The sequence below is a fragment of the Mya arenaria genome, chromosome 1 (genome assembly GCF_026914265.1).
Source record: "Mya arenaria isolate MELC-2E11 chromosome 1, ASM2691426v1".
Taxonomy (NCBI): domain Eukaryota; kingdom Metazoa; phylum Mollusca; class Bivalvia; order Myida; family Myidae; genus Mya; species Mya arenaria.
The window spans coordinates 21,416,206-21,440,631 of NC_069122.1; the positions used below are offsets into that span (position 1 = coordinate 21,416,206).

At 37.6% G+C, this 24,426-nt stretch overlaps 1 protein-coding gene and 1 pseudogene across 1 annotated transcript in view; both read right to left on the reverse strand.

The window, feature by feature from the left end:
• The window catches only part of LOC128225493 (uncharacterized), an 11,029-nt gene extending 2,221 nt beyond the window's left edge, over positions 1-8,808 (reverse strand). The window contains exons 1-4 of the mRNA XM_052935397.1: positions 8,564-8,808; positions 6,926-7,034; positions 5,910-6,064; positions 4,439-4,528 (exon numbers count right to left, since the gene is read on the reverse strand). Of these exons, the coding sequence (XP_052791357.1) occupies positions 4,439-4,528; positions 5,910-6,064; positions 6,926-7,034; positions 8,564-8,709 (500 nt within the window). The 5' untranslated portion in view covers positions 8,710-8,808. The remainder of the gene's footprint in view (positions 1-4,438; positions 4,529-5,909; positions 6,065-6,925; positions 7,035-8,563) is intronic.
• Positions 8,809-10,519: 1,711 nt separating this feature from the next.
• Positions 10,520-24,165, reverse strand: LOC128239813 (uncharacterized; annotated as a pseudogene).
• Between the last annotated feature and the right edge of the window lie 261 nt (positions 24,166-24,426).

Consider the following 24,426-nt stretch of genomic DNA (forward strand, 5'->3'; position numbering starts at 1 on the left):
ATAAAGAAGTAGAGGGAGGATATACGTACATTATAAGAATGATAAAGAAGTAGAAGGTGGAAATAATTACATTATAAAAATGAAAAAGAAGTAGAAGGAGGATAAACGTACATTATAAGAATGATAAAGAAGTAGAAGGAGGATATACGTACATTATAAGAATGATAAAGAAGTAGAAGGTGGATATACGTACATTATAAGAATTATAAAGAAGTGGAAGGAGGATATACGTACATCATAAGAATGATAAAGAAGTGGAAGGAGGATATACGTACATCATAAGAATAATAAAGAAGTAGAAGGAGGAAAAACGTACATTATAAGAATGATAAAGAAGTAAAAGGTGGAAATAATTACATTATAAAATGATAAAGAAGTAGAAGGAGGATAAACGTACATTATAAGAATGATAAAGAAGTAGACGGAGGATATACGTACATTATAAAAATGATAAAGAAGTAGACGGAGGATATACGTACATTATAAGAATGATAAAGAAGTGGAAGGAGGATATACGTACATCATAAGAATAATAAAGAAGTAGAAGGAGGAAAAACGTACATTATAAGAATGATAAAGAAGTAAAAGGTGGAAATAATTACATTATAAAAATGATAAAGAAGTAGCAGGAGAATAAACGTACATTATAAGAATGATTAAGAAGTAGACGGAGGATATACGTACATTATAAAAATGATAAAGAAGTAGACGGAGGATATACGTACATTATAAGAATGATAAAGAAGTAGAAGGAGGATATACGTACATTATAAGAATGATAAAGAAGTAGACGGAGGATATACGTACATTATAAAAATGATAAAGAAGTAGACGGAGGATATACGTACATTATAAGAATGATAAAGAAGTGGAAGGAGGATATACGTACATCATACGAATGATAAAGAAGTAGACGGAGGATATACGTACATTATAATAATAATAAAGAAGTAGAAGGAGGAAAAACGTACATTACAAGAATGATAAAGAAGTGGAAGGAGGATATACGTACATCATAAGAAGTAGAAGGAGGAAAAACGTACATTATAAGAATGATAAAGAAGTAAAAGGTGGAAATAATTACATTATAAAAATGATAAAGAAGTAGAAGGAGGATAAACGTACATTATAAGAATGATAAAGAAGTAGACGGAGGATATACGTACATTATAAAAATGATAAAGAAGTAGACGGAGGATATACGTACATTATAAGAATGATAAAGAAGTAGAAGGAGGATATACGTACATTATAAGAATAATAAAGAAGTAGAAGGAGGAAAAACGTACATTATAAGAATGATAAAGAAGTAAAAGGTGGAAATAATTACATTATAAAAATGATAAAGAAGTAGCAGGAGGATAAACGTACATTATTAAAATGATAAAGAAGTGGAAGGAGGATATACGTACATTATAAAAATGATAAAGAAGTAGACGGAGGATATACGTACATTATAAGAATGATAAAGAAGTAGAAGGAGGATAAACGTACATTATAAGAATGATAAAGAAGTAGACGGAGGATATACGTACACTATAAGAATGATAAAGAAGTAGAAGGAGGATATACGTACATCATAAGAATAATAAAGAAGTAGAAGGAGGAAAAACGTACATTATAAGAATGATAAAGAAGTGGAAGGAGGATATACGTACATTATAAAAATGATAAAGAAGTAGACGGAGGATATACGTACATTATAAGAATGATAAAGAAGTAGAAGGAGGATATACGTACTTTATAAGAATAATAAAGAAGTAGAAGGAGGATATACGTACATTATAAGAATGATAAAGAAGTAGAAGTTGGTTATACGTACATTATAAATATGATGGAATAAGAAGATGGATATACGTTAATTGTTAGAAGGATGAAAAAGATGACGGATACACGTGCACTATTAGAAGGTTAAAGGAAACGACGGATATTCGTACACTATTAGAAGGTTAAAGAAGAAGACGGTTATACGTACACTATTAGAAGGTTAAAGAAGAAGACCGTTATACGTACACTATTAGAAGGTTAAAGGAGACGACGAACATTCGTACACTATCAGAAGGTTAAAGAAGAAGACGGATACACGTACACTATTAGAACGCTAAAGAAGAAGACGGTTATACGAACACTATTAGAACGCTAAAGAAGAAGACGGTTACACGTACACTATTAGAAGGTTAAAGAAGAAGATGGATACACGTACACTATTATTAGGTTAAAGCAGAAGACGGATATACGTACACTATTAGAAGGTTAAAGAAGAAGATGGATACACGTACACTATTATGAGGTTAAAGCAGAAGACGGATATACGTATACTATTAGAAGGTTAAAGAAGACGACGAATACACGTTCACTATTAGAAAGTAAAAGAAGAAGACGGATATAGTACACTATTTGAAGGTCAAAGAAGAAGACGGATATTCATACACTATTGGAAGGTTAAAGAAGAAGACGGATATACGTATACTATTAGAAGGTTAAAGAAGACGACGAATACACGTTCACTATTAGAAAGTAAAAGAAGAAGACGGATATAGTACACTATTTGAAGGTCAAAGAAGAAGACGGATATTCATACACTATTAGAAGGTTAAAGAAGAAGACGGATACACGTACACTATTAGAAGGTAAAAGAAGAAGACGGATATACGTACACTATTATACTGTTAAAGAAAAAGACGGATATTCATACACTAATAGAAGGTTAAAGAAGAAGACGGATAGTCATACACTATTAGAAGGTTAAAGAAGAAGACGGATATTCATACATTATTTGAAGGTAAAAGAAGAAGACGGATATACGTACACTATCAGAAGGTTAAAGAAGAAGACGGATATACGTACACTATCAGAAGGTAAAAGAAGAAGACGGTCATACATACACTATTAGAACACTAAAGAAGGATACGGTTATACGTAGGTGCATAATGAAAAGGAGAAAGAAGAAGACAGAAATACGTTCATTATTAGAATGATAAAAAAGAAGAAAAAGACGGATAGTCGTACACTAGTAGAAGATTGAAACACGTTCGTAACTAGAAGGATAAATAATATGGATACACGTACATTAGTAGAAGGAATACTAGGAATAAAGAATAACGCACACTAAAAGAAGGATAAAGAAGAAGATGGATATTTGTACATTGTTAGATGGATAAAGAAGAAGATGAGATGGTTGTTCGTTCATTATTAGAAGGATAAAGAAGAAGAAGATGGATTTTTGTACATTATTAGAAGAATAGAGAAGAAGATGAGACGGATGTACGTTCATTAATAGAAGGATAAAAAGATGGAAATTTGTACATTATTAGAAGGATAAAGAAGCATATATATATATATATATATATATATATATATATATATATATATATATATATATATATATATATATATATATATATACGTAAACTTTAAGAAGGATAAAGACGAAGACGAATATGCGTTTGTTATTTGTTATTTTGTTATTGTTCAAGGAGAAGAAGGCGGATAAACGTATATTTATAGGATGATAAATTAGAAGAAGATGTGTATACGTACATTATTAGAAGGATACTTCCAGCAGTCAGTGAACTCTGTGAACTCTGTGAACTGCTTCCGTAACAGGCATTCGGAGAAACAAGAATATGCCGCTGAAAGAAATAAATAGATTTTTAGAGACATCGATGACTTTTGCTATCAAACATTATGTTAAATCCTAGTGTTTGAACTTATATTTAACCTATGGGATTACAGTTGTTTTTCAAAGCTGAACTACATTTGAGCAGTGAGCTGTTATTGATTTAATATGAACGGGTAGAATAAAACAAAAGCTGGGCCAGTATACAAACTAATTTTGACCACTTACCTAAAGAGTTATTAGTATCCATCCATTTCCCAAATAAATGGTTATACGAGTGCATTGAATAAAACTAAACATTTTAGTGCATACCATTTCAGAAATGATTCCCAAAAATGATAGGGACGCGGTCTTTTTCAACATTCAGTATGCAGCAGCTTTAAACTTTTCACAATCCTTAAAGCTGCACTCTCACAGATTTACCGTTTTTACAACTTTTTTATTTTTGGTCTTGGAAAGAGCAAATTTTTGCGTAAATGTCTGCAAACCAATATTATAAGATTGCTGACAGAAAATCAGATCGTAGATTTTCATATTTCCGTCCGAAAATTAATGTTTTATGGACTAAACCGTTACTAACGGTTTAAGAAAAATGCATAAAACATATTTTTTGAACTTAAATACAAACATCTGCGATCTAATTTTTGTCAGCAGTCTTATTTAACTGGTTTCCAAGGATTTTTCGCAAATATTGGCTCGTTCAAAGGCAAAAAATAAAAAAATAAATTGTCAAAACGTTCAATCTGTGAGAGTGCAGCTTTAAAAAAAGAACGCTAAGAAACATAAATTCGTTAATGAGTAATAGACGGACTTACATACAACGGCGGGTTAGAGCCTGGTAGCTCTCCAAGAGTGTCAAAGGCTGTCTGTTCATCTTGATTGTTACACACTAGCACCACCTCTGTCTGTCTATATGGTAACGACACGATAAATTAAGATACTCATCATGTTATTCATCTATCAATGTATTGCGAAATATTTTGCACAATTTTTGACAGGTGACACCGCAGCCCGGGTAATTTACTTTGCTGGCTTTTATTTCAAGGATTTTATGAATTGTTTTTATATGTTTGGTGCTTGTTACACATCCGACACCAAGTACTTCTACACAATCCCCAAATGTACAGTATATCTTTAATAAGCTCCCGGTGGTGCCCTCCGCCCTCGCCGCCTCAACCCTCCAGCGGCGTATTAAAACACACATAAGGTGCATTGCTATTATATGTATTAAACCACCGTTGGATACCCCAGATAAACATTAAGCTAAGCTTTGTTGTGTACCGTGGGCGGTCTGGCTAAAACAATATCGTAAATAAAAATCATGAAAAATTAATGAGGCAGTTTTATTGGTTCCGCAAGGAACCAGATGATTTCCTGTTGAAAAATATTCTGGCGACAGCCGGATTTGAACCGGGTCTGTCTTATAAGTACAATACTATTTGACATAAAGTTATTGAAAAAAATAATAATCGTAGCATGCGGATTAGTTGGGAGAAGATTTGTCTCCCCTGCTTCCTGCATCAATTGTATCACGGTATGTATAAAATGTAAATACATACAAGTAAACTTAAATATTTCACACGTGTAGAAGCAGAAAGTCTTTTATAGGCTAAGAACTATTGTCATTTCTTTTCCGTCGAAACATTATTCAGAAATTAGCGTCACTTAATTGTTTGTTTACATCGGTTGTGACCCGTGGTGACCCATGTGAGAACCCCTTTAAGTCACGTGATCCACCACCCATGAACATTGGTCTCGATCTATGGAAACTCCCTGCCCATTCTCCATCGAACAACCTAGGATGTATATGGACCGTTTACAATGTCAGAATACTTTACATTTAACTACGTTGCAAGTAGATCGAGTAGTTTTTTCCAAATTAACAGTTAAACCTATGGACATTATTATTAGGAGTATTGATTGTTTATGCAATAATAAAATGGCGATCAATGGAACTGTGTAATACAAATTCCACTTTAAAACACTACAATTAGTATTTTATTAATATTATTAAATATCTTTGCACGAACAACTTCCACTGCTGTACCGGCAAACATCCGAGGTTGTTTTCGATGGGAAGTGACCGAGGAGTTCCGATTGGGTCACGATAACAGACGGGGGTCTGAGACCGAGTTCTCGAAGCATTACCTTAACAGTTAATAGTTGATAGTGACATTTGAGTGTTAGGTCACTTTAAATACAACCTTTAAAAGTTTTCAGTTCGACTTCTGCTATTGGCTAAAGAATACCTCTTTACGGCCAGAAGACATAAAACTAGATTCCTACGCACCTAGATGAGTCACCAGCCAGGTAACTAACAACAACAACTTCAGTTGTTTCCTCTATACCGACATCACTTCCGGCAGCAACTCGGAACGAGGCAGAATCTTGTTTTCCGGTGTCGTAGAATTGGAACACGCCGGCGTTATTTATAACTTGACATGCCTGAAGAAACAACATCTTTCATGGAACTAATTGACAATTAAGTTTACCTAATCAATTACAACATAATTATGAAACTATAAATGTGCATCTTTTTTAACTCAATGCTCCAAACTGAATGTTAAAAATATATTTTCCTTCTAATAAAACGAATATTCAACAAGTTACGACTCATGTTTAAGTTGTTAAACGAAATAGATTGAATGAATAGTCAGCTGGTACTCGAATCTCTACCCAAACACCAGAGATAAAACCTTTTGAAAAGGTTACTCTGGAAACGTGTACCCGTGTGTCCCCTTTTACCCGCTTACAGGTTCCGTGTGTCCCCTTTTACCCGCTTACCGTGTGTCCCCTTTTACCCGCTTACAGGTACCGTGTGTCCCCTTTTACCCGCTTACAGGTACCGTGTGTCCCCTTTTACCCGCTTACCATGTGTCCCCTTTTACCCGCTTACAGGTACCGTGTGTCCCCTTTTACCCGCTTACAGGTACCGTGTGTCCCCTTTTACCCGCTTACAGGTACCGTGTGTCCCCTTTTACCCGCTTACAGGTACCGTGTGTCCCCTTTTACCCGCTTACAGGTACCGTTTGTCCCTTTTTACCCGCTTACAGGTACCGTTTGTCCCCTTTTACCCGCTAAAAAATTCCAAGTCTCGATGTTGGACCCCATTCGCTGATTGTGTTAACAATATCCAAGTTCAAAATAGCGTACACTAATTTAATACTGTTAAATCTGATGTTAAATTTGATGTGAACTTAATGAAACGAAAATCTCGTGCAAAAATAATCTTTATAAAATTGTACCCCGTAAGACCATCTTTTCTTTGCTTATTCTACGAAACACTCGAAAGTACAAGTCACATACAGCAACATCGTGACAGAAGTCATAGACCGACAAAGCGTTGGTCTCCGTAAACGAGTCACACGGGTTGTAGGAGTATTGGTAGCCATCCGGGGCGGAAACATCCTTGTACCTAAAATGGAAGTATACAGTCACCAATAATAAACAAGAAGGGCGAAAACAAAGCGGAATCACCTCTTTACTATGGACTGTATTTCCTTCGGTGAACTGGTTACGTGGGTTGTAAACAAATTGAAAGCCTGTAGCGGCATCATTGTTCCTAAAATAAAATAAGTATGTCCGACTATTAACTTAAGACTTAATGGCAATAACATGTATTCAGTACTTCAACTAGATATAAAGTTTGTATATTTGAGTCATGGCCCCACTTTCTCGAAACTTCTTATGCTAAACAGGCAATTAGCCAAAATACTGTTTTGATAAACCAGTATTCAAATTGAAATTATATTTTGACAAATGGTAAAATGGTGTGTTGTAACTATTATTTCTAAAACAGAAAAATGTTTTTTACGCAAACTTTAGGGAAGACAAAAATAGTAAGCCCAGGTAGACTTCAGGAGTTGCAATAAATTGAATCTTGGTATAGCCTTTTAACTAGAATCAAGACGAGATAATCCGTTAACCTACGATCGTATAAATCCACTTTAAGAATACAACCTACGTTTTAAGCAATCAAATTGCAGATAGGCACTCATTACGTACTAGGCTTAATCATTAAGAATTTCAACTTTCGCGGGTGTTTAAAGGTCCGCCTACTGCCACTCATCCGATACACACTCCCTGCATCAGATTTTGCACTGACAATGTTCCAGCCAATGAGTTGTATCAGTTAGATGACCTAAATTAAAATCTCAATTATTGAGAAGGGTTCGTTCGCTATACTCACTCTGCCCAATCTTAATCATTAATATTCTGATTCATGTAGTCTAACTTATACATTGTCACGCCAACTCAAACGGCGCGTAAGTCACATTGAGTTGTAGGAATAACAGTAGTAAGTCTGTGCTAGGACATCCGTGTATTTCTGTTAACATGTAAATGCGCGTTGAACGGCCTCAACATTTTGGGTGTGATTGTCTTGTCTTTATGAACGGATACCATGGCGTATACGAGTACCGAAAGCCCTTAATGGCAAGCGAAAGTTAAGGCCAAATAAGGATTACATTTAGTTTCTCAGATACCACCTCCTCAACAATTGTACACCGCTTTCAAAACCTAAACACGATCCCCTTTAACAAAAAGTATCATATTTGGATAGGTCTTGGATAGGTCTGTCGATTTACAGACAGCCATCCATGTTTAAAATGTTTTCAACATCTCCTAATAATGTTGAGTGAATAATAATGAACTTTGTCTATGTATGTTTTCTTGGCCTTAGTTCAGTAGTCACAGCATTCAATGTGTGAGAGAAAACAGGCCTACACCGTCCAAATACAAATACCGTTCTGCACGACCATATCGGACTATTTAATGTAAAGAAGATACTTTAACCTAGTGTTGAGGTAATGTACATGTATGAGTACATATCATGTCAGCTAATTATCGTCATTCTCTAGATAAGGTGATTGTGGTATTATCAAGACTTGCAGTAAACTGGCTACCAAAAGGTTCAGCACGATATACAGTTAAATGTGTACTCACTTTGGCCCCGAACTTGATGACAAGGGACTGAGATCTATAGTTCCACCTGGACATTCACATTTACACGAGTTCTTCTTTTCACATGACTGGCACGTGACCACAACATATAGAAATAACAAGCCATAGAATAAATGTATATACTCCATTATTACAATTTTGGCAACAACGCCTTCTTTGTTTACTTCGTTTAATTTCCCTTTATAAGTTTCATAATCCCCTCTAAAACGTGCGTTAAATATTAATATATATCTAGTCTTGGGATATAATGTGTATGTATATATATATTGCAAGCGCAAAGATTATTATTCAGATAAATGTTATCACACAGTAAGTAGCTTCAGTATCAGCTACTGATAATGTCAAGTAAACATATAATATTTGTGTATATCTATACTAAATATACATTTGTATAAATAGTAATAATAATTTTCTTGATATTAAAGCTTCTTTCCTGAAACCATGACAGAAAGTGCAGAGCTAGATAGTTGGTATCCAACAACAGCAAGATATTTTTTCAAGACATATACTCGTACATATGTCAGCCATCTTTGACGCCATTTTGAAAGTCAATGGCCCGATTGTTCAGAACATGGTTAAAGTTAACAACGTTATTAGCATCATCGTTGTTAACTTTAAAATCAATATTGCTTAATAAGTTTCACAGATACACTTATGATTTGCAGTATTCCTAAGAAGAGTTAAGACAAATGTTTCAGCTGTACTTGTTTTATTTAAATATACGAGAACATCAGCAAATATTTCACCTTTAAAAGTTAACAACAATGTCGTTAATCCCGTTGTTAACTTTAACAAAGTTCTGAACAATCGGGCCATTGACATGTAAATAAATACGACATTGAAAGATTGCAAGCTCACGTTTTCTTCATTTTAAAGTTAAAGATGGCATGGCTTACCACCACATTTACCACTACACATATTTGTATGAATATTGTTCGTTTGAACCAACTGGCAGCCATCTTGGACGCCATCTTGAATATATTTTGCTTGCCAAAGGAGGCACGAGGCCATCCTTTGGATTCTTGTGTCACGGTATCTTTAGCTATTCAGGTGTTGAGAAAGTGTGTAAGCAGCCCAGTAGCTGAGTCGGTAAAGCACTCGCCCTGTTAGCGAGGGGTACAGGGTTCGAGCTCACATTGTTTCACCCTGTGACAAATGGCGCCAATGGCAGTAAGTTTTAGGTTACCAAACTCTACATAACATTTTTAATATACAGTGATTTAAGGTTCGGCTAAATTACCGTATCTGGCTGCCAGTTTCCGTTTTTCTAGACTTTGAATAATCTTGCCAGAACCTTGAATTCATGTTGTGTTTAAACTTATTTAAAATAAGCCTGAAACACCAGAACCTGGTTAGGTAGACTGTTGCAAACTAGTAAAATCCTTGCTGCTGGGGTAAAGATTCACTCTAAAGTGGGGAAACTAAAATGGGATGGGTGGAGGAATCAGTGCAATTCTTCTTGTTGTTTTTTTTAAAGAAAATCGATTTTACATAAAATCCGATTTGCCTATTTCGAAGTTTTTTGTTTGTTTTGCAATTGTGCAAGTGCATTAGCATTTCTTATATTGTACGTTTCACTTTATTTTCTCATTTTGAAGAGTTTTGAGACATTTAAAGGTAAGTAACTTTATGAATAACATGAAAAACCATTTTTATTGTGTATAATCAAGTTTAAGTTAGCAATATGACGAAATGAAATAATATACTTAAGCTTGTAACGCTAAGGATCTTTCGACAATTTGGGGCCAGAGCCTGTATTCATAAACATCTTAAGTCATTTCCTAACTTAAGTGATTTTCCATATTACCCACTTTTAAGGGTAAGGGTTATATACTTGTTCACTTCGCAAGTTATTGAATTGAATCAAAGTAAGTTATTTACAAAACACGAAGACGTTGCAAAACTAATTTATTACTGTAATTGATACTTGACACGACGAGAACCGTTTAACCAATGATATTAGGGACCGACTCATGATCACCAAGGAATTGAGACAGGTCCACCTCGGTTAGCCTATAAGACGACCCCCAGCCACGGATGATGTCATTGATGTCGTCATAGTGAGCAGAAATGGACGTCCCATGGCCCGCGCCGCCGTATGTGAACATGAACAGTAGAACCAGTTCGTCACCGACGACAAAGAATACTGGGTTCCCGTGGTCTTCATCGATTTTTGTCTTGTAGAACGGGCGGCGGATGTGCCACGATGCGGGAGGGACAAGGTGCGCGGTGTTTCCTGACTCGTACCAAAAGTCAGCAACCAGGGCTTTCTCCTCGAAGTCTGTGTGGAACACGGGCACGCGGTCCTCCTGCAATAGAAGCAGTTCAACTTGAATAGTAATATGACATTCTCCAAAATAAAACAAAACATTCTTGTGAATAGAAGGTGTTTTTTTTTATTCTTTCTTTGTTGGCTTGGCTTTTTATGCTAGTTAATTCGTAACCAAGACCGATATTTCGGTCGCGTTGGTCTCAACATCATGATGGCATACGACCCCCATCCCCCCCAGCCCCCCACTCCCTTCCCCAATCCACCCCATATGAGGAGAAAGTCACACAGGTTTACTAAACATTAAAGCTGCACTCACACAGATTGAACGTTTTGACAACTTTTTTTTTATTTTTTGTCTTGGAACAAGCCGATTTTGCGAAAATCCATGGAAACGAGTTATATAAGACTGCTGACTAAAATTAGATCGCAGATTTTGTTTTTAAGTTCAAAAATTGATGTTTAATGCATTTTTCTTAAACCGTTAGTAACGGTTTAAGCCATAAAACATTAATTTTCGAAAGGAAATATGAAATTCTGCGATATGATATTTTGTCAGCAATCTTTTATTATTGGTTTGCAGATATTTCTTTCCAAGACAAAATATAAAAAAAAAGTTGTAAAAATGGAATATCTGTGAGAGTGCAGCTTTAAACAACGTTCTAAAAAATATGTTTCTTATAAAAAAAAATCAAATTTGTTGGATTCGATACAGCGACAGCATCCGTCGTAAGAGTACTAACAACGCGGTGAAGATGTAAACACAAAACAAGGAGTTCAAGTAGGTCCCAAGTAGTTCAAGCATGTTCAGCATGTTTGAAATAACAAACCATTCAGCTTCAAAACCTATAAAGAAGATACACTGCCATTTGTTAAAAACATGTAACGTTTTAAGACGCGGATAAAAAGAATCACGTCTTGGTTTGTCGTAGGTTCACTGTTATTGAGCGTCATTTCAGATAAAGCAATCTTGAAAAAATGTGTGTGGTCGCCTGTTATCATCCGTGGCAAACCGTGGATAATATGTTTTGTAGTATAACGTATCGTGGTACGATCGTACAAACTCTGCTCAAAGTCGCACCAACATCAGTGGTTTCCGTTCTGCCGTCGTAAGGCAATTGTCCCTATGCGCGTGAAAGTGACATTGTGGCCCAGGTTTCAAATTCACCACTACGACCAAATGGGACAAGAAAACAATGATGCATAGAATCAAGTCGGCGCGATAAACATAGGAGATAAACATGAATGTAGATCACCAAAAAACAAACCATAAAGCATAACATTAGTTTTTCAATAAGTGAAGAATAACGGTGTTAACACTGTATTCACGATCTGTGAAGAATAACCGTGTTACCAATGCACGAACTGTGAAGAATAACCGTATTACCGATGCATGAACTGTGAAAAATAACCGTGTTAACAATGTATTCACGATTTGTGAAGAATAACAATGTAAACAATGCATTCACAATCTGTGAAGAATAACCGTGATACCAATGCACGATCTGTGAAGAATAACCGTGTAAACAATGCATTCACGATCCGTGAATAATAACCGTGATACCAATGCACGATATGTGAAGAATAACCGTGTAAACAATGTATTCACGATCTGTGAAGAATAACCGTGTAAACAATGCACGATCTGTGAAGGATAACCGTGTTAACAATGTATTCACGATCTGTGAAGAATAACCGTGTAAACAATGCATTCACGATCCGTGAAGAATAACCGTGATACCAATGCACGATCTGTGAAGAATAACCGTGACACCAATACATTCACGATCCGTGAAGAATAACCGTGATACCAATGCACGATATGTCAAGAATAACCGTGTTAACAATGTTTTCACGATCTGTGAAAAATAACCGTGTAAACAATGCGTTCTCAATCTGTGAAGAATAACCGTGATACCAATGCACGATCTGTGAAGAAAAACAGTGTAAACAATGCATTCACGATCCGTGAATAATAACCGTGATACCAATGCACGATCTGTGAAGAATAACCATGTAAACAATGTATTCACGATCTGTGAAGAATAACCGTGTAAACAATGCATTCACGATCTGTGAAGAATAACCGTGTTACCAATGCACGATCTGTGAAGAATAACCGTGTAAACAATGCACGATCTGTGCAGGATAACCGTGTTAACAATGTATTCACGATCTGTGAAGAATAACCGTGTAAACAATGCATTCACGATCCGTGAAGAATAACCGTGATACCAATGCACGATCTGTGAAGAATAATCGTGTAAACAATGCATTCACGATCCGTGAAGAACAACCGTGATACCAATGCACGATCCGTGATGAATAACCGTGATACAAATGCACGATCTGTGAAGAATAACCGTGATACCAATGCATTTACCATCCATGAAGAATAACCGTGATACCAATAAACGATCTGTCAAGAATAACCGTGACACCTATACATTCACGATCTGTGAAGAATAACGGTGATACCAATGCACGATATGTCAAGAATAACGGTGTTAACAATGCTCGATCTGTGAAGAATAACCGTGATACCAATGCACGATCTGTGAAGAACAACCGTGATACCAATGCATTCACGATCCGTGAAGATTAACCGTGATACCAATGCATTCACAATCTGTGAAGAATAACCGTGATACCAATGCACGAACTGAAAAGAATAACCGTGATACCAATGCACGAACTGTGAAGAATAGCCGTGATACCAATGCACGATCTGTGAAGAATAACTTTGATACCAATGCACGATCCGTGAAGAATTACCGTGATACCAATGTACGATCCGTGAAGAATAACCGTGATACCAATGCACGATCCGTGAAGAATAACCGTGATACCAATGCACGATCGGTGAAGAATCACCGTGTTAACAATGTATCCGCGATCCGTGAAGAATAACCGTGATAACAATGCACGATCTGTGAAGAATAACCGTGTTAACAATGCATGAACTGTGAAGAATAACTGTGATACCAATGCACGAACTGTGAAGAATAACCGTGATACCAATGCACGATCTGTGAAGAAATACGATTTTACGAATGTTTTCACGATCTGTCAAGAATCATTCATTTCATAACCCAGATCGTGACAGTGAGAGTTAGGCTTAGATAAGTGTTTTGCAGAAAAAGTAAATCATGTGTTGTCCTCAGATGGTATAAGGGGGATAACTTTCGATGCCTGGAGGTGGGTGAAGTTTGGTTGATCAATAATTAAGCAGAATGATGCTGGCTAAATAATAATGAATACTAGTAGGTATTGCAACATCTACCGTCGTGTTTATGCATTTAAATATAATCTTACGCAGATAAAACTGTTTAAGATTGAAAATGTGTGCATGCATGGGCGTATGAAACGGTTAAAAGGTATTGCTCTCATTCGGAGGGTTCTTGGATGCTAGTACTTACATTGGGAAGTTCGATAGTAGTGACGGCTCTTGGCATGACCTGAGCATATGAAATGGAGAAAGGGACGTCACTGTCCAATTCCCCTACCACTATGTCGTATCCGGACAGACTTGAGTGCCCGTACGTGGGGAGCGCCTGGAACAAATGTTTAGCTGTCTAAATTCGAATCAGTCCATAGAAAAAGAGCCTGATATGGGTATAATGTTGGATTATTACACTTATGATGCATCCGATGTATTGTACATGCCATTTGTTGCCACCAACCAATTTATTGTTTCAATAAGAAATTACTAAACGCAATAATAATTGACTTCGTTTTTATAATGTATTTGCTTCATTGTTCTTGAACACCAGAAAAGTTTAGCTGATTCAGTTTATACTTATTTATTTCAGCTAGGTTATGAAGACACTTGTTAGCCTATAAGAAAATGCCAAATGACATGGCGAGCACGTTGAACGAGCATTTGCCACGGACATAATGCTCTTTCATGTAATTGCAACACAGACTAACATGTTCTTGCAAAACTATGCCTCATTATGGTGAACCACCATTGAATATCCTATAATGCATGGCAGAGATGCAGCCCAGATAAGGCTCACTCAAGACCAATCCTATCAACAGTACTCATTTTGACATTTAACCTCCTAGTGTGATGTTGATCTTTGAGGTGCGACACGCCACAACATCGTGGTGAGCCCTCATGGCATATTGTTGTTGTTTTTAAATCCTGTACTGCATGGTCAAGATACAGCCCGGACAAGTACCATTTCAATCTTAGAACTCAAACCTTGACCTTGACCTTTGGATAATAGACCTTGGCGCGACACTTCGCCTCATCATGGTGAACACGCATGGCATTTCTTTTTTTGAAAATCCCATAATGCATGCTCAAGATATAACGCGGACAAGGGTCATTTCAACCTTTAACTGTAACCATGACCTTTGTGGTACAGACCTGGTTGTGCGCAGAACGCTGCCTCAATATGGTGAACCTTCATGGCAAGTTTTTGATTTTAAAAACCACATCAAGCATGGTCAAGATACAGCCCGGACAAATTCAGTATTACGCAGGTACGTACACACGTGCGCACGCACATAAACGGAACCGCCATTGTGGCAACTTTGATTCGCTCACCTAAAGCGGGTTCGACAAATACATTTTCGAGTCCGTTCCCTTGGTAGAAACCTGGGCAATGATTACAAATAGTCTCAAGTCCTAGTACAGACTCAAGTGGCAAAATTGCAAATCTTCATTTCATTGTTGCATTCTTTCTGGTTGAGTATTGATGATGAAATTTGCGTATTTTTATTTCTATTTGAATTTTGAAATAATACAATTATTCACACTAACGTTTTTAAAACGAATGGAATAAAGGTGAGGATTGTTTGTAATTAAATCAAAGTGCTTTCTGAGTGTGAGGTTAAACTGGACTTGAGACTGGTCTTTATCATGGGTTCAGGCCTTTTTGTTCAAGGGAACGGCCCCTGATGGGATTCAAATCAACGACCTTCTGGGTAAGAGGTGAACACTTGTATGACTAGACCACTCCAGCCCGTATTACACAGACCACATTGATAGTATTCAATAGTTTTGTCCATGCAATGCGCCCTCTATCGGAACAATGAAACGCGATTACACATATTAGTAGCTGGTATAGCAAAATTTCCATAAAATCAGAAACCATGATTTTGGTGATTCTCCGATCCACAATGTTGTTGTTGTCGTCCACAAACCTCAGGGTGGTGTTGACGGGCATGTTTTAGTGTTTAGCCCACACGGCGTGTCGGGGCGTAATTAGGGTACCAGCTTTCCGGTTTCCTTGGTTACTGCAATGTTGTCGTAACAGCTTGAAGTATGAATGCCAAAGGATATGAGACATACCTTTGAGTAGACTCGTTACCGGTACGATAAGAAAAGAAGTATCGGTCATGTTGTAATTTTAAAAAAAATATGATGCATTGTTGTTTGCTTTATCTAAATTCGTATATTGTAAACGTGTTTTTAATCCATTTTATTAAGTAATATATATTTATTGCGTATGGAAATATTTGTTATAATTATGAGGACACGTTATCATTTAGTAAGCCAGTCTAAAAATTCGGGACGATGACCTTTTATATTGATATACAATATAGTCTGGTACCAAGCGTACTCTGCACAACAAGAGTAATGAAATGGTAAAGATGGCAAGGGCAGGTAACCCGTGCATATAGCACCAAGGCTATGCATAAGCGTATATAAGTTGCTGCTAAGCCACATCGGATAAGATTATGTAAGTAAACTAGTAAAGTCATAGATCTAATTCTTCAGATTCTAACAGAGTCTGGCATAAGCAAGTATTATATCTGGTCACCAAGCCAGACACGTGGACTGTCTGTGAGTACTCCGGTTCGCCAACAGCACAAGACCACGCTCTTGCTCGCAGTAGTTCCAACGAGAGTGACTTAGTAATAGATATATACTGCACCCACAACCCTTGTATGGCTCCCTACATACTGTTCGATACCAATAGTGTAAGGTGAATGAACTCTAGACTATCGCAACCCGAGTTATAGAAATTATACGGTGAAGGTACAGTTTCAGTTGAGTGTAGGAAGTGACGTAACAGTTATACACCAATTTTTCAAGGACAACGTCCAATACCTAAACGTGCAGTACACTGGTAGGCGAATATAGCGATGTAAAGTATCCTTACGCTATTTATTGAACGGTTAAGCGTTGCCTACTTATTACCGTTCCGAAAGGAAACACACTCAAACTGGTACTTATAGTCAATATAACTTGTAAACATCGTACCGAAAGGAGACACGCTCAAACTGGTACTAGTCCATATAACTTCTAAACATCGTACCGAAAGGAGACACGCTCAAACTGGTACTTATAGTCCATATAACTTCTAAACATCGTACCGAAAGGAGACACGCTCAAACTGGTACTAGTCCATATAACTTCTAAACATCGTACCGAAAGGAGACACGCTCAAACTGGTACTAGTCCATATAACTTCTAAACATCGTACCGAAAGGAGACACGCTCAAACTGGTACTTATAGTCCATATAACTTCTAAACATCGTACCGAAGGGAGACACGCTCAAACTGGTACTTATAGTCCATATAACTTCTTAACATCGTACCGAAAGGAGACACGCTCAAACTGGTACTTATAGTCCATATAACTTCTAAACATCGTACCGAAAGGAGACACGCTCAAACTGGTACTTATAGTCCATATAACTTCTAAACATCGTACCGAAAGGAGACACGCTCAAACTGGTACTAGTCCATATAACTTCCAAACATCGTACCGAAAGGAGACACGCTCAAACTGGTACTTATAGTCCATATAACTTCTAAACATCGTACCGAAAGGAGACACGCTCAAACTGGTACTAGTCCATATAACTTCTAAACATCGTACCGAAAGGAGACACGCTCAAACTGGTACTTATAGTCCATATAACTTCTAAACATCGTACCGAAAGGAGACACGCTCAAACTGGTACTAGTCCATATAACTTCTAAACATCGTACCGAAAGGAGACACGCTCAAACTGGTACTTATAGTCCATATAACTTCTAAACATCGTACCGAAAGGAGACACGCTCAAACTGGTACTAGTCCATATAACTTCTAAACATCCTACCGAAAGGAGACACGCTCAAACTGGTACTAGTCCATATAACTTCTAAACATCTTACCGAAAGGAAACACACTCAAACTGGTACTTATAGTCCATATAACTTCTAAACATCGTACCGAAAGGAGACACGCTCAAACTGGTACTAGTCCATATAACTTCTAAACATCGTACCGAAAGGAGACACGCTCAAACTGGTACTTATAGTCCATATAACTTCAAAACATCGTACCGAAAGGAGACACGCTCAAACTGGTACTAGTCCATATAACTTCTAAACATCGTACCGAAAGGAGACACGCTCAAACTGGTACTTATAGTCCATATAACTTCTAAACATCGTACCGAAAGGAGACACGCTCAAACTGGTACTAGTCCATATAACTTCTAAACATCGTACCGAAAGGAGACGAGCTCAAACTGGTACTTATAGTCCATATAACTTCTAAACATCGTACCAAAAGGAGACACGCTCAAACTGGTACTTATAGTCCATATAACTTCTAAACATCGTACCGAAAGGAGACACGCTCAAACTGGTACTTATAGTCCATATAACTTCTAAACATCGTACCGAAAGGAGACACGCTCAAACTGGTACTAGTCCATATAACTTCTAAACATCGTACCGAAAGGAGACACGCTCAAACTGGTACTTATAGTCCATATAACTTCTAAACATCGTACCGAAAGGAGACACGCTCAAACTGGTACTAGTCCATATAACTTCTAAACATCCTACCGAAAGGAGACACGCTCAAACTGGTACTAGTCCATATAACTTCTAAACATCGTACCGAAAGGAGACACGCTCAAACTGGTACTAGTCCATATAACTTCTAAACATCGTACCGAAAGGAGACACGCTCAAACTGGTACTAGTCCATATAACTTCTAAACATCGTACCGAAAGGAGACACGCTCAAACTGGTACTAGTTCATATAACTTCTAAACATCCTACCGAAAGGAGACACGCTCAAACTGGTACTTATAGTCCATATAACTTCTAAACATCGTACCGAAGGGAGACACGCTCAAACTGGTACTTATAGTCCATATAACTTCTAAACATCGTACCGAAAGGAGACACGCTCAAACTGGTACTTATAGTCCATATAACTTCTAAACATCGTACCGAAGGGAGACACGCTCAAACTGGTACTTATAGTCCATATAACTTCTTAACATCGTACCGAAAGGAGACACGCTCAAACTGGTACTTATAGTCCATATAACTTCTAAACATCGTACCGAAAGGAGACACGCTCAAACTGGTACTTATAGTCCATATAACTTCTAAACATCGTACCGAAAGGAGACACGCTCAAACTGGTACTAGTCCATATAACTTCCAAACATCGTACCGAAAGGAGACACGCTCAAACTGGTACTTATAGTCCATATAACTTCTAAACATCGTACCGAAAGGAGACACGCTCAAACTGGTACTAGTCCATATAACTTCTAAACATCGTACCGAAAGGAGACACGCTCAAACTGGTACTTATAGTCCATATAACTTCTAAACATCGTACCGAAAGGAGACACGCTCAAACTGGTACTAGTCCATATAACTTCTAAACATCGTACCGAAAGGAGACACGCTCAAACTGGTACTTATAGTCCATATAACTTCTAAACATCGTACCGAAAGGAGACACGCTCAAACTGGTACTAGTCCATATAACTTCTAAACATCCTACCGAAAGGAGACACGCTCAAACTGGTACTAGTCCATATAACTTCTAAACATCTTACCGAAAGGAAACACACTCAAACTGGTACTTATAGTCCATATAACTTCTAAACATCGTACCGAAAGGAGACACGCTCAAACTGGTACTAGTCCATATAACTTCTAAACATCGTACCGAAAGGAGACACGCTCAAACTGGTACTTATAGTCCATATAACTTCAAAACATCGTACCGAAAGGAGACACGCTCAAACTGGTACTAGTCCATATAACTTCTAAACATCGTACCGAAAGGAGACACGCTCAAACTGGTACTTATAGTCCATATAACTTCTAAACATCGTACCGAAAGGAGACACGCTCAAACTGGTACTAGTCCATATAACTTCTAAACATCGTACCGAAAGGAGACGAGCTCAAACTGGTACTTATAGTCCATATAACTTCTAAACATCGTACCAAAAGGAGACACGCTCAAACTGGTACTAGTCCATATAACTTCTAAACATCGTACCGAAAGGAGACACGCTCAAACTGGTACTTATAGTCCATATAACTTCTAAACATCGTACCGAAAGGAGACACGCTCAAACTGGTACTAGTCCATATAACTTCTAAACATCGTACCGAAAGGAGACACGCTCAAACTGGTACTTATAGTCCATATAACTTCTAAACATCGTACCGAAAGGAGACACGCTCAAACTGGTACTAGTCCATATAACTTCTAAACATCCTACCGAAAGGAGACACGCTCAAACTGGTATTAGTCCATATAACTTCTAAACATCGTACCGAAAGGAGACACGCTCAAACTGGTACTAGTCCATATAACTTCTAAACATCGTACCGAAAGGAGACACGCTCAAACTGGTACTAGTCCATATAACTTCTAAACATCGTACCGAAAGGAGACACGCTCAAACTGGTACTAGTTCATATAACTTCTAAACATCCTACCGAAAGGAGACACGCTCAAACTGGTACTTATAGTCCATATAACTTCTAAACATCGTACCGAAGGGAGACACGCTCAAACTGGTACTTATAGTCCATATAACTTCTAAACATCGTACCGAAAGGAGACACGCTCAAACTGGTACTTATAGTCCATATAACTTCTAAACATCGTACCGAAAGGAGACACGCTCAAACTGGTACTTATAGTCCATATAACTTCTAAACATCGTACCGAAAGGAGACACGCTCAAACTGGTACTAGTCCATATAACTTCTTAACATCGTACCGAAAAGAGACACGCTCAAACTGGTACTTATAGTCCATATAACTTCTAAACATCGTACCGAAAGGAGACACGCTCAAACTGGTACTAGTCCATATAACTTCTAAACATCGTACCGAAAGGAGACACGCTCAAACTGGTACTTATAGTCCATATAACTTCTAAACATCGTACCGAAAGGAGACACGCTCAAACTGGTACTAGTCCATATAACTTCTTAACATCGTACCGAAAAGAGACACGCTCAAACTGGTACTTATAGTCCATATAACTTCTAAACATCGTACCGAAAGGAGACACGCTCAAACTGGTACTAGTCCATATAACTTCTAAACATCGTACCGAAAGGAGACACGCTCAAACTGGTACTTATAGTCCATATAACTTCTAAACATCGTACCGAAAGGAGACACGCTCAAACTGGTACTAGTCCATATAACTTCTAAACATCGTACCGAAAGGAGACACGCTCAAACTGGTACTTATAGTCCATATAACTTCTAAACATCGTACCGAAAGGAGACACGCTCAAACTGGTACTTATAGTCCATATAACTTCTAAACATCCTACCGAAAGGAGACACGCTCAAACTGGTACTAGTCCATATAACTTCTAAACATCTTACCGAAAGGAAACACACTCAAACTGGTACTTATAGTCCATATAACTTCTAAACATCGTACCGAAAGGAGACACGCTCAAACTGGTACTAGTCCATATAACTTCTCAACATCGTACCGAAAGGAGACACGCTCAAACTGGTACTTATAGTCCATATAACTTCTAAACATCGTACCGAAAGGAGACACGCTCAAACTGGTACTAGTCCATATAACTTCTAAACATCGTACCGAAAGGAGACACGCTCAAACTGGTACTTATAGTCCACATAACTTCTAAACATCGTTGAAAGAAAAATAAAGTTTTAACGAATTACCTATTCCATGGAGAGATACATGTGAGATCAAGAGGATACGCCCAACAGTGAGGATTTCTCACGTAACGTTTGTGCCCATGGTCCTGGAGGGTGAAGATTTTCTTCTGGTCATCAATTGTATGGTTTGTATGATTTGCCTGGTAGAGGAGGTCGTCGATTCCGTGGATCGCATCATTGATGAACAATGTCTACAATGATGACGAGGAGCTGTGAGTTACTTTAAAGAAGTGTTTGTCGACCAAGCTAAACTGATTGTATGTCATCAGGCCCTTATTTCTCGAAAAGGTAAGCAGGCTTAAGTAGCTTATTTGAATAAGCCAAAATACATACTTAAATTTGATTTAATAATTTCAAACATTATTAGTACGTTATTGTGATTATCATAGCGTTAATCACTATTTAAAGTCTAAAAAACTTTTAGGAAGTAAATATCACACAAATAATAGAAATACAGAAATATTGAGCTTAGCTTAATCCTGTTATAAGAGACTTAAGAAGTTTCGAGAAATTGGGGCCAGGCGATTTATTATTTGAATATTAACTTAAAGTTATCTCTGGTTTTCCCTATGATATCATTGAATATGTTTTAAACGAAAGACATCAACATAACGAGGGTGAAACTATCATATAAATACGCGTCTTTACGTTTCTTTGCACATACAAGAGTCATTGGAAAGACCTCTTTGCAGTGCCTTTCTTCAACATTGTAATTGTCCTACCTCAAACTGTGTTAACGGCTTGGGTGTGGTTGTAGTTGTGGTTGTTGTTGGCGTCGGGATAGGTACTACCCTCACAGTTGAGTTACAGTCAGGGTGGGTGCCGTTCGTATTGTTGTCTTTTGTTAGTTGATTCTTGCAGGCTAGGTCATATATTTCGCACCTGTAAGGCATGTCTTCAACCGACAATTGACATTAAACCACGTGATTGTGGAAAAGCCAAGTCAACTTACGCTAGGCCTAATTTAAGAAATGTTTGGCATGACGATCCCCTGTTGTACTGCACTGTTGTCACAGTAGGGGCCAATTTCCTGTGTATTTGTTTATTGGCTCAGGGCCATTTAGGGTCCATTTCTATTAAAAAAAACTCCAAAACTGCACAGCAGAATACTCAAGATCGGAGATCTGATAAGACAATTAGATTAGGATCAGTCCACAGAGGTTGTTTACTATACACGGTTTTTTGTTGTTGTTGTTGTTTTTGTTTTTTTTTTGGGTTTTTTTGGGTGGGAGAGGTCACTTATAGAAGGATTAAACTAGGCCTTTAAGGGTATATGTGCTCGCATAATGTTTCCTATCCAAAGGCGATGGTAAACTTAAGATCAACACCGTACACATTTGGAAAAACCTGGCAAGCCATTACAAACCATTATATCAAACCACAATTATTTATACTTCAACAGGTTTAAACAATCATCAGATAAAGATTTGTCAAATTAAAATAATTATTAATCCTTTTGAAAGTCATTAAACAATATTTTCTGTGGTTAGTTATTGTTGTTGCCGTTTATTTTTCAACGCCCTCTAAGAATTTACCTTGACATACGATAGGTAAAGAACGGAAGATGAGACAAAAAACCTACCAGCTGTGCGGCGTGTTGTTGTAGCAAATGTACTGAGTTGTGATTGACACATTTGGATGGTATAAACAGGCAACTATCACATCTGAGTTACACGTGTTGGTAACATTGTAGTAATTCATCGAAGTCACACCTATATGGAAATAAAGGTGAAGTAATATATATCATTAAACAACGTGGAATGATATTTCCAGTTGTAATGACGTGCAAAATAACTATTATAAAGCAAAGGGCAACGTGAGGGAGGTTTATGCACCAGTAACCACGCCCCCTCCCCCCTCCGAGGTCTGGGAAATAGCGGGGACTTTGACTTTCGGTCCAGCCAATCCCGGATAAAATCATCGTCCTGCGGGGACAAACTTCTGGTAAAATCCCCGCTAAATGCCCCCCCCCCCGCGACCAGGGGACATCCGCTATTTTCGGTGGGAAAACAAAAACGGCCCATTTCCCCTGCTATCCCTGGTATGCCATAAGTGCTGGGGTGGGGCGTTGTTACAATTGACTAGTGCATTAGTTGGGAGTAAAACCAGCAACTCCACCCCAACTCATCCCACACAGAAGGCAAACGCTCTACCAATAATCTCGGCACATTCAACGCCATTGACGGCCCATGTATGACCAGAATATGTGCAATTTTGGTCGGCTAGAAATCTTAAGGACATATTAATGAAAAATAAGTTCGTATGGAACTAGTAATGTTCCCTACCTGAAATCACCCCTTCTATCAACAAGGCAATGAGTATCACGTACATCTTCATTCCACAATGGTGACACAATAGTGATTGGTATTAATATGTGAGTTCATACTAGGTCTTGTATTAGGCCAATCCTTATTTCGCCCTGCTTTGACCGCTCTATCAGTGTCATGAAGTAGGTCTACTTTAAAGTGACACTCTTATTCAAAATCAATACATACACATGTAAAAAAACCCATCAATTTTGACTGATAAACCTTTAACTACTTACTAACTAATGCATTTGTGGAAAATATTTATAACTAATAATATGATTGTAGCCGTGTATTAAATTGCAGAAAGCGCAAACATATTAAATGATTGGTG